Source organism: Neolamprologus brichardi, chromosome 19 (genome assembly GCF_056152115.1).
Source record: "Neolamprologus brichardi isolate AB-2024 chromosome 19, ASM5615211v1, whole genome shotgun sequence".
Taxonomy (NCBI): domain Eukaryota; kingdom Metazoa; phylum Chordata; class Actinopteri; order Cichliformes; family Cichlidae; genus Neolamprologus; species Neolamprologus brichardi.
This window is the reverse complement of record NC_142122.1, coordinates 8,620,959-8,632,003: the sequence shown is the minus strand read 5'-3', so window position 1 is coordinate 8,632,003 and position 11,045 is coordinate 8,620,959. Positions and strand designations below refer to the sequence as shown.

At 37.5% G+C, this 11,045-nt stretch overlaps 2 protein-coding genes across 2 annotated transcripts; one reads left to right on the top strand and one right to left on the bottom strand.

Annotated features, from left to right (window-relative positions):
- The first annotated feature begins 162 nt into the window (after window positions 1-162).
- Window positions 163-5,515, top strand: si:ch211-10a23.2 (Galectin-related protein A-like). The gene is made up of 4 exons (XM_006798601.3): window positions 163-272; window positions 633-718; window positions 1,942-2,122; window positions 4,594-5,515. Exons 1-4 carry the CDS (start codon window positions 246-248, stop codon window positions 4,735-4,737), a joined length of 438 nt encoding a protein of 145 aa, XP_006798664.1. The 5' UTR covers window positions 163-245; the 3' UTR covers window positions 4,738-5,515.
- Window positions 5,516-7,645: 2,130 nt separating this feature from the next.
- On the bottom strand, window positions 7,646-10,719 carry plek2 (pleckstrin 2). The gene is made up of 9 exons (XM_006798599.2): window positions 10,621-10,719; window positions 10,374-10,538; window positions 9,613-9,797; window positions 9,429-9,520; window positions 9,131-9,318; window positions 8,881-8,982; window positions 8,531-8,614; window positions 8,230-8,308; window positions 7,646-7,850 (listed from the first exon to the last, which is right to left on the bottom strand). Exons 1-9 carry the CDS (start codon window positions 10,672-10,674, stop codon window positions 7,723-7,725), a joined length of 1,077 nt encoding a protein of 358 aa, XP_006798662.1. The 5' UTR covers window positions 10,675-10,719; the 3' UTR covers window positions 7,646-7,722.
- Window positions 10,720-11,045: the final 326 nt, after the last annotated feature.

The window sequence follows — 11,045 nt, the reverse complement described above, 5'->3', positions numbered from 1 at the left end:
CAGATACAAGAAAAGCTGACTGACCTTTAACCAGATTCCTTCACTATTAAAAAGAATGAATGTATGAGTGTCCATTCGGCCGCCCCATCCCTTACTCTCTGTCTGCCTCTCCCACTATCATCACTGGGAGCCAGTCTCTATGACAACGTAGTGCAGGCGGGGTTTGCCAGCTGGAGGCAGAGTCAGTCCGTCCTCAGTGTGTATCGCCGCTCCAAACCTCCACACTGCATCACGCCCTGAGTGGAATGGAAGAAAAGGACAATAAAGAAAATGTACGTAGCTTTCGTTTTGCTTTCGGTTTTTTCCCGCGTTCTTTTAAGCAGCTCGTGCATTGTGACATATCTGCATGCAACAGTATTATTTGAATTAGGGCACGCGGTAGATATACAAATATAGTTTGTGCAGCTGAGTCACTGACTGTTTAAATCCGGGATCAATAAAGCTATTGTTCCGGTCGGTGCAACAGACTGCAACTGACCGAAGATTAAGACATCAGCACGGAGCAGGGATTAGGAGACAGCTTTTATACACATGTATCCTCAGAATAATAAACTCAAGGAGACTCAGGAGAAAAAAGAGCTGTCTTTTGTATCGCTATAGGCCTCATCTGGCTCATCTCTATTGTTTCACAGGGGGAGTATATCGGAGAGATAAAAGGTGGGCTGCGGCCTTCAATGAAACTGGTTGTGATGGGAATTGTTGACAAAAAAGCCAAGAGGTTAGTGCACACCTGTTTTCGTTTTAAGCGTCTAAATGTAGGGGGGAGTGATTACATTACTATTAAGCTACTGTTGCGCACATTTCAGGATTGCCAATGAAATTTTAGAGGGAAAGATGCTCATTTAAAGCAGCTGATGTCTGCAAGTGCTTATGCCAGTCAGCTAGTTCCTGTTTTGGGAATGTCTTGGCAGTGCCAATGCATTTCCTAATTAGGGTTAGTCTGTGAAATGTGCGTGGGAGAGGAGCAAATCCCATGAAATCTAAAGAGTCACTGGAATTTCTTTTGGTTGATAACATCGACTAGCTATTTTTCCTTAGTAATTTAATAGCCTGAGTGCAATAAGAATTAAAATAAATAGATAGGACAGATTTTACAGTAAGATGAAGCACAAAATAAACTGTGACAGACTTTTTTTTAAATAAGATTTTTCAAAAAAGTTATTTTTGGTCGAAGTATCTTTAAAGCGTTTGAGGCCAAATGCTGTTAAGTTACATCTTTGTTGTCCATTTAAGGCTATAGATTTTCTAAGCTTCCCTTGTGGATTTATCCAAACAAAGTGCTAATACACTGAATCCTGTTAATAAATACCTCATCATCATCATCATAAAAAAAAAAAAACTGATGCCACACACACACTTACTTTATTATGCTGGTTCCGAGAGGGAATGGAAATAGATTTAAAATGCTGAAGGCAAAATTTAAATTGTCACTGATGCAAAGTTTTGTTGTTTTTTCCACACACAAAAAACTGATTTGACTCAAATATATAATTTAGAAAACATACAGTCTCCTGCAGGGATTAACTAGCATGCCTTTTGCCTGTTGTCTAGATAGTCACTATGTTCTGAAATGGTCTAACACTAATCAATACACTATGTAATTCAGGAGTGGGGACTTAATTTTCCCAATGGGTCACATGAAATTGTGACTAGCTAATACTATTTTTTCTGTTTATGAGCTAGTGGTGCCAGTCTCTGCAACAATCTCAGTTTCTTATGTGGCCCCTTGGGAAAATGAATTGCCCACTCCAGATGTAATTTGCTATTCAGTTATCTCCTTCTTACCTCGTTGACTAATACAACTAATTGTAACAGAGACCAGAGGATGTCACTGTTCTGCTGATGACTGAACTACTTCCTTTAGAAGAAAAGATGACAGAAAATCTGTCACTCCTATCTTTAAACATTATCTTTGTTTATGTCTGATTTGGCTTTCTGCAGCATTGAGGTGACTCTTTCCACTAAGCCACAGGAAGAGGAAACCGAGGGTGATGTGGGTCTACAGTTAAAAGTCAACTTTAGAGATAAGGCCGTCCAAAGAAATGCGCGTTTGGACGGAAAATGGGGCTCTTCTGAAAATACCCTCTCCTTCTTCCCCTTTGCACCTGGAGAATCCTTCAAGGTAAAGGTCAAAGAAAAGATTGTTGGGACAAAATTAAGGAAGGTGCTGGACAAGCACAATATTATTGATAACTTTAAATCTGATTTTAGAAAGTTAAACTCAATGGAAACAGCTTTCCTGAAAGTCTTTTGATAGCTACAGATGAAGTGATTGCTCAGTCGTTGTTTTGCTGGACTTTAGCTCAATTGGCTTTGAAACAACTGATACTAATTCATCAGTTAAGCCACATGGTGGGGAACTCCAGCCCTGTCTTGGAGTGGTTCACATCACTTTGGGTCACAGCTGGAAATTTTGGTCTGATGTGGCTGCATTTTCATATGGCGTTCCACAAGGATCTTGTTTAAGTCCCTTGTTATTTTCAATTTTTATTAGTTGTTTTAACCCCATTTTTTTCATCATCTGTATGAAGATGACATTCAACTGTACCTCTCCTTTAAAGCTTGGATAAGCTATCCATTTTAACTGACTGTCCTAATGCTATGAATAGTTTGATGGCAAGTAATCTTTAGCGAGTTAGCACAGGAAAGAGACAGAGTGTCTAATTCTTGCTTTGGAGAGCGTTTTCCCCAAATTAGAGAATGTCTGGGTTCTATCCACTGCAAAGCTAATCCACAAAATCTTGGGTTTGTTTTTGAAAAATTGCTAAACTCAGGACCATTGGCTAAAAATGTGAACTGGAAAATCTTGTTCATGAGCTCACCTCCTCCCACTTAGATTATTGTAATGCTCTATTTTCTTGTGTGTCTAAAGCATCTATTAATCACCTCCAATCTGTCCAAGATGCTGCCGCTCACACTTATAAATTCTTTAATATTTCCCTATTCCTAAAGTGTCTACAATGACTTCCGATTAGGTTTAGATATCAGTTTAAAATCTTGATTCTTACTATTATGACTTTACAAAGTGAGACCCCCCACTCACATCAATCTACTCCATCCATATTCTCCAAACTGGAGAGCCACAGTTGAGGTCTTCCCGTCATCTGAAAAGTAAAGGAGATTGTGCATTCCAAACCTTAGCACCAAAACGGTGGAAAAGACTAGCTTTCTCTGCCCCCGCTACCTTGTGGCACCTTTTTTTATAAAAAAAAAAAAAAAAAAAAAGCTGAAAATACATCCATTCAGACAGGCAGAGTAATGTTTCTTTGTTTTGTATTGTTTCACTTGATTCAGGTGTCTTTATTTGACCATGTTTTTGATACCCTAAAGTACTCCGTGGCAGCTTCTTGTCTTAAAAACCGCTATATAAATTAACTTTACTTACTAGGTACCTTTATAATCTCTGGATTAAGATTTCGAGAGTTCAATAAACCTCAACATCTACAATGTTAAATGCTGTCCAAGTTTAGTCTGTAAAACACAGTTTTACACAGTTACACAGTTTTATCTCTTTTTTTTAAGTTGTTGCCATAACAACATTGAATCTTGTAGTAGTGTGTATGATCTGGCAGTTACTTTTACCTTCATTTTGCATAGTCAGCATTTAAAGCTGTATTATAGCTGTTTGTTTTGCTGCCTCAGTAACAAGTTACTGTTTGTCACTGTTTCCCCAGCATGAGAGAGTGCAAGAGGGGATATGACTGATAGAAAGAAATGCCAGTTATGCTTCTGCTCTGAATTTTCTGCATCATAAAACATTTACAAAAGATGTTTGTGCAAGACTTTGAGTCATGATGCATGGTTGTAAAAATGAATGGGAACTGGAGGCTAAAGCCAAAAATGGCAACTGTTCACTTGAATAATAATAGTAAAAAAAATTTCTAGCTTCCAGGTTTGCTCATGTGGGTGACTTATAAAAAATACTCTTTCCATTGCGATATTGGATATAGGCTGAATAGGATGGATATTTTTAGAATAATTGGATTGTGGATGGCCTCTAATCTGGTCATGGAGAGGTGTTATATATTTGTAAAAAGCGATATATCTGTAAAAGCTTAAAAACCAAACACGTTTGCAGTTGAAGGTATTGTAACAACAGTTTTCCACACAGTGTCTAATGGGATCCCCCCCCCTGTAATATAATGAATGGCAGCTGGAAAAAAATGTCTACAACTGATCCAGCTTCCTAATCCATCAGCGGTGACATCCAGGGGTCTTCCTCAGTCCTGCCTTTGCTTACTGTTTCTTGGCACATTACTGCTACCAGCTGTCAGTACAAAAAGAAGTAACCATCATGTGGGTGCATGCTTGTGCATACAAGATGTACAAAGCAAAATAGGCCCTACTAACAAAAATAATTCTCTGCCTTGCAGATAAAGGCTGAGAGCGCTAGTGAGTTTAAGTTATAATAATTAGATTTAAATGTATTAATCATATTAGAGTCATATTAGCAGATGTCATTTTCTGCGAACGGTATTTCTCTTATTATTTTCTCTGATGCAGCATTAGTTTGTGGTTCAGGCTCTAGCACTTTGTTTTTTCACATAAACCTACATGTAAAAACTAACTTTGACTGAATCTATATTTTCTTAGATGGAGATCGTTTGTGAACACCAGCAGTTTCGTATTTTGGTGGATGGGCAGCCTCTGTGCGGCTTCACTCACCGCCTCTCCCAGCTCGCCTCCCTCACAGCCTTAAGAGTTTTTGGCGATCTACAGCTTACCAAGGTGGCCTAACTCCAGCGCCTCATACGCAGACACCTAACATGAGGATGCCCTGGGACAGTATACTATACAATAAATAAGATTAGAATAGACTACTACTTTCTGAGGGCATAAATTTCCCCATGAGGGGAATGTTGTGTTTCCAATTTCAGACAAAGTTACACCTGCCTCGTAATCACATGTTAAGACAAAGTGCCTTCACTAAGATTACCTGTCTGGAGACTTGAAGATCTTGACTGAATGTACCAGTCATCGATCTCTCAAGTCAAATGAGGAATGTGATTTTAACTAAAGTGAATTAAGTTTTAAAAAATGCGATCCGAGCTCTACTATTTTTCCTGAACAAACATTTGTACAAACATGATGTGTTACATCAAAAATGAAGTTTTTGTGATCTAAGAAAAAGAGATTTCAGGCATTTTGTCTTTGATTTCTCTGGGGTTAACCTTTGAAAGCACTTATGTTTACGAGCGCCCGCATCAAGGTGAATGTTTCTGAAACTGAATACCTAACAAAGATTGTCATTCTGTGCCAACGAAGTACTGTAACAGGAATAATAATGTAAAACAAGAAAAGTTACCCTCCATTACTGCATGCTAGTGTGACAGTGTGCTTGTGTCTTGATCAAACACAATGGTGGATGGATGCGAGTCTGTCAAACCTTCAGTTTTTCACCAACTTTGGCTTTGAAATCACCCGACAGTTTGTGTGCTTCATTTACAACTAGCACTTTTTATGTGAATGTCTCATAATGACTTTAATTCATTGCAATAAATCAAATTTGTTGTTATGTTTTTGATGTCTGGATTTTTTCCAAAACACAGCATCATCTATTCAGCTTCATATATAGTATTCCTGTGGAAACTGCATCATGATTGCTGTGAAAACAAGCATTAAAACACCGCCACCTCAGCTTGAGTCATTCAAACAAAGGCTCGAGTCATCTTGCTGAGTGGGAGTGTCTGTCTATGATTCCTAGGAGTGTCTCATGCATGCACCTCTTGAGGCTTTTCTAGTCTGTACTTGTATTAAACTTCCCCTTGATGTCATACCCTTTACTTAAGAAAAAGCACCATTGAAAAACAGGCTCACTATTTAGGGATTGCCAGATTAGATTTATGACTTTTTAAGAAAATTTAGCACAACATAGAATGTAATTTAACGCCAATTACACGCTCATGTGGGCCTAAGCATGAAGCTATAGCTAAAACCAGTTATAATCTATAACTGTTTCTGAGCAGTATGTGACTATTAAGTCGTGCACCTGGACAAACTGTAAGAATAAAGGACAGGGTTTCCAACGAAAAGGACTGATTAGTCACCTTTTTGATAAAATACACACCTTTGATACAATAAACCTCCACTACACCGGCAGTAACTGTGATTCATACAGGTCTTATGGTGCTGATTGAAAATTATTAAACAGGCTCTGTAAGCACCATGCACTTGCACGTGCTTTTAGTTTGTTGTATGTATATAACTCCCTCCAACAGTATGCAATAGGATACATGTGCTTTTTATATGTAGTTTAGTTTATTTCATTAAAAAGTGTTTAATAATGTCTAAAGAATTTCTTGAAGGCATCAAAGTCCAAACTTCTTGTTCGGGCAAAAATATGTTTGTTTTTGACTGATATGTTATCATGTGATGCATGAATAGGTTGTTTTTCAGTGTTGCATCAGGTCCTTTGAAGCTATTCCAAGTGGAGTAAGCGTAATTATCTATTACACAGGTAGTTTAATCCAGTGATTCACAAAGCCGAGGCAAACCTGAAACTGTTCAAGCAGTTTGTTTTCCTCTTAAGGCCTTGGTTGTTATTCAAATTAAATAATCTGAGATGTTCATGACAGCGAAATGTCTCTCAAAGACCTCTATCAACCTCAAAGTCGATCATGGCTTTCACTTTTGTAACTGATTAAATGTCAAAATGTTCAAAACCACTCTTTTCATAGTATTTTTTTTTATTGTAACTTGTATTTAAATGTTTTTAAGAAAGAATCTTCACTTGAAAACCAGTCAAATGTAAAAGGACAAAATACATCCCCAGTTTAAAAAAAAAAAAAAAAAAAAAAAGTAGTGGCACTCTGTAAAATGTAAATAATAAACAAATGTAAAAATGAGCAAATCTCATAAACCCATTTTATTCACAATAGAACGGAGAAAACAATTATTTTCAATTTGATTGCAGGAACAAGTCTCAAAAAACTTTGGACAGGGCCATGTTTACATCCGTGTAGCATCCCTTCTTCAGTTAACAACACTTCATAAATGTCTGGTAACTGAGGAGACCAGTTGTTGTTTTCTAGTTTTTCCTCAGTCATTTTAAATGAGCTTTGGCAAAGAAAAGACGATGGGATTTCTGGATCATGTTCACATACGGCTTCTTCTTTACTTGATTTTTGCTGATTAGTTGCCGCTTTAGTACCACTTACTTTTCCAGCCTTTTGTCGCTCCTGTCCAAACTTTTTTGAGACACAATGCTGCCATTTAACACAAAATAAGCTAATATTTGTCATGAAATTGTAGAATGCCTCAGTTTCAACATCTGATATGGTTTTATTTATTGTGAATAAAATGTGGTTTATTAGAAACACAATGCAAAATATTGCATTGTGTTTTTATTTATGTGGCAGAAAATGGAACTGAGAAAAAAAGTAAAGGAAATGTACAGTAAAATTTGTTCTAAATGTACTTTTCACTACTATGTTGTATAAAATTCAGCAAGAGACAATGTTCATATAATTATGTTTAATTTGCATTTTATTAACACGTAAAAAAAAAAGTTTAACTTAAACTGTTTACAAGATACACTGCTACAACTTTCAAAACATTCATATCCATTCGTATACTCACAAAGAAAACAATCAAACCAAAAATTGTATTCTAGGCACAAATGTACAGAAATGTTATGGAACCAGTAGCTCTGACACTGCTACACATTCTCTGAATATTTAACTTGAATCGTCTTCACCTGCTGAAACATGTTTTTAACATGAATCAGCACTGTGATCTTATTGCATCTAACCAGTCCATTTTCTCCTGGTGAGTTGGCGCCTGGATGAAGTAATGTGTGTCTCTCTGAGTTATAATTTTAAACAAGTTGCCTTGAACGTTGCCTTTAACACCTGCATGGGAAGAGAAAATAAGGTTGGTGAAGTGCATCTGCATGGATATATCAAACCTGATTTGGATGGAGAGACTGGCAAATAAAACAGACAAAAGCTTAAAATGCTTTTTTATTTCGCTGAGCTTTTTGATCTTAAATAATATAAAAGATAAGATAAATTTTATTAGGAGAACAGGTCTGTAATTGGATTACACAGAAACTTAGCATTGATACACAGGAGGAGTAGGAGCATGTTAGCACACTCACTTTTTTAGTCTTCATCTCAAAAAGTGACAAAAACTTAAACATAGTCTTATTTAAACTGCATTTCTGATAGTTGTTGGTCCTATTTTGTAATTGTTTGACTAAATGAAACTAGATATTAGAGGGTAACTCACCTGAGGGAACGCCGTTATCCTCTAAAGATGACACAAGGCACCCTCGGAGTGAGAAACCACCAACAGGGCTGATGTCATCCTGCCAAATGACATAAGACAGGAAGTAGATCAGACTGAGTCACTCATGTAGATGAATTATTGCTAATTATGAGTAGTTACATAGTTTCCAACACATGAAAACAACAGTTTGGGCAGTTCAGTTTCTCTTATCAAACATATTAGAACTGTATGTCTTTCGTTGTTTAGCTGATTTTAATTTTCTAACAGGTATTTTTCTCATTGGCATTGACTTTGCACTCACCTTGGCTGGATCATAATAGTGAAGGAAAGCAGGTTCTGATCGCAAAACAAACAGTCTCACTTTCCAGTTCTTTCTTCTGTGTCCCTGCGTTTAAAGATGAATAAAGTTTGACTAATTCGTTCAAACACAGTGCAAACAAATGACCACCTTTAAGTCAAAGTACATGCACATGGTGCAATGCTAATTTTTGAGCTGCTACAACAGTGTTAATAATATTAGTGAATGGTTGATATATTTAGTTTCTTCTATTAACCATTAAAACTACTATTCATAACTTAGTTTTCTTGTATAAAATTCATAAATATTATTATTTATAGCATCTTAACACATCTTCAATACAGTAGTTTTACCTGTTTAAGCAGATATCCTCTTTTTATCACCTTCCCACTTAGCTCCACTGCAGACAACGATTTCTCTGCTTTCACACTGCCTCTCTTCTTTAAGCTGTCAGACTGTAATAAATCACAAAATATATTCTAAACCAAGAAAATGCCAAGTTTTCATTTACTCTCTCAGATCAATGTGATTAATTAATTAACACTAAAAAGCCACACTCAGTGTTTAGAGCCTGCTAGTTTGCCATTATCCAGTGCTACATACAAAGCTGTACAGAGCAGTGGAGTCATCCATGAATTGCCCGCTGAGGCCGGCAGTGCGAAGTGCCTCCACACTCTTCAGACCAACAGTTCGCAGGAAACCCTCCTCCACAAGGGCCGAGGCCAGCGTCACAGCCTCCACACGGGTAAGAACCAACTGCATGAACACCAGCCAGTCCACCACCGCTGAACCTGTGGGAGGATCACACATGATAGCACATCCATAGTATAAGATCAAAAGAGCTTTGCAATTAGTATGAGGCTGAAAAACATTGCAGAAGCACCTTGTTTCAAATGCTCACCTGAGAAACAGTTACTATAAGTGCTGCCCTGCTCCACATGGTTGCTCAGCTTGATGCCACTGTGCACGTCATACATTGAGTCCAACACCTTGCTTTTTGAAAGAAGACAAAACAAGATTGAGACATTTGGAACAAACTATACCAAATAAATTCAATCAGGAGACAGTGAAAACTTGTTTTTTACCTCAAGCTAATGTTGTTCAACTGGGATTCAGCCGGGTCTGGCTTGTCTGTCTTGGACTTGCCATTAGTTGTTTGCAGATTGTTGACTGCAGCAGTGATATCAGCTGCCCACTCATCTCTCTCCTCCCTGGAACAAGCCTCCAAATAGTGATCCACCCCATGCTTTGTCTGGAGCTTCATTACCAACTATTACAACAACAAAAAGAGACAGATGTTTGCTTTAATTGGTGCCAAAAAAGAAAAGAAAAAGAAACGAAAACAAACTGTTCTCGGCAGAGGATCGAAATCAAGTTCAGGCAAAAAAGAAACCTGGGGCAATAAATTATCTCTCCGAGTATAAGCCTCACCTGGAGAAACACACCTTCACAGTGGCTTCTAGCGATAAGGAAATGAACAAAGGACTGACTAGAAAATTAAAGAAACAGTACTGGGAACTATGATTAAAAAGTACAATATTATATGAATGAAGATTAAACTCTTTGTGCATACTAGAGGAGAAAAAAAGCTTTGCTCTATCTGCACTTAAAGCAGACTTAAATTTACTAGTTAACTCCTATGTTTTTAATAATTCTTATGGCAATTTTATTATTACGTTAAAGTTTGGAACTTTATTTGATCAATCCACATACATATGTCATATTTGTTCAATCTTTAAATGAAATGTTCCCTTAAAATCTATTTTTACTTTGTCTATTTTGTAATCTTTTGAATTTTTTGCAACTCTCTCATTTTATTTGCAGAACCCAGTCTACAGTAGCCTACCGGCCGATTTTCATACTCCAGGAAAGGACATGTTATCACACAGTCCTTTAGCAGGATTTTCCCTCGCTGGCATGAGTCCCTTTTACTTCCTTCATATTTGTAATACAACAACTTGTCTGGGGTCAGCACAAACCAGCGTGCCTTCCAGTTCTGTACAACATGACCCTGTGAAGAGATCCAAAGTTGGAGTTAAAGTTATTAATCATGTCTTATGTGCCAGAGAGCAACTCAGTGAAATCTGTCTTACCCTTTTCACCAGAAATCCTTCTCGAAGAATATTGAGTTGCTTGTCTGTATCCATGCTCCTCAGTGGGATCTCGACAACTGAGCTTGCCTGTACATGTAAGCTCAGGCTTTTAATGCAGACTGTAAATGTGTCACCCGGTCTACACCCACATTCACACCCACACACTGACCTTGCTAAACAGTGTGAATAATCATATATTCTGCAATTTCTACTCATTACCACACGAGGGTACTCTGACTCACTTAGAAACTGAGAGACAATGTTTTCTAATGGTATCCACAGATTTAGTTTTCCATCAGTTATAGTATGTGAAAAATTCAGATTTAAGACATGTGACTGTAGGGAACATCCTCCCGACAGACCAGAAAATTTTATCCTATTATGATTTCAAAAACACCAGCTGGTGGTCCACCACAGCCCTTAGG

Bases quoted from the DNA above. Each gene is read 5' to 3' on its own strand.
- si:ch211-10a23.2 (XM_006798601.3), top strand. From the start codon at position 246: ATGGAAGAAAAGGACAATAAAGAAAAT. The intron at 273-632 runs GTACGTAGCTTT...ATTGTTTCACAG, and splicing joins AAAAGGACAATAAAGAAAAT to GGGGAGTATATCGGAGAGAT. The intron at 719-1,941 runs GTTAGTGCACAC...GGCTTTCTGCAG, and splicing joins GTTGACAAAAAAGCCAAGAG to CATTGAGGTGACTCTTTCCA.
- plek2 (XM_006798599.2), bottom strand. From the start codon at position 10,674: ATGGATACAGACAAGCAACTCAATATTCTTCGAGAAGGATTTCTGGTG. The intron at 8,983-9,130 runs GTATGTAGCACT...GATTTATTACAG, and splicing joins CCACTGCTCTGTACAGCTTT to TCTGACAGCTTAAAGAAGAG. The intron at 7,851-8,229 runs GTGAGTTACCCT...CTTCCCATGCAG, and splicing joins GGATAACGGCGTTCCCTCAG to GTGTTAAAGGCAACGTTCAA.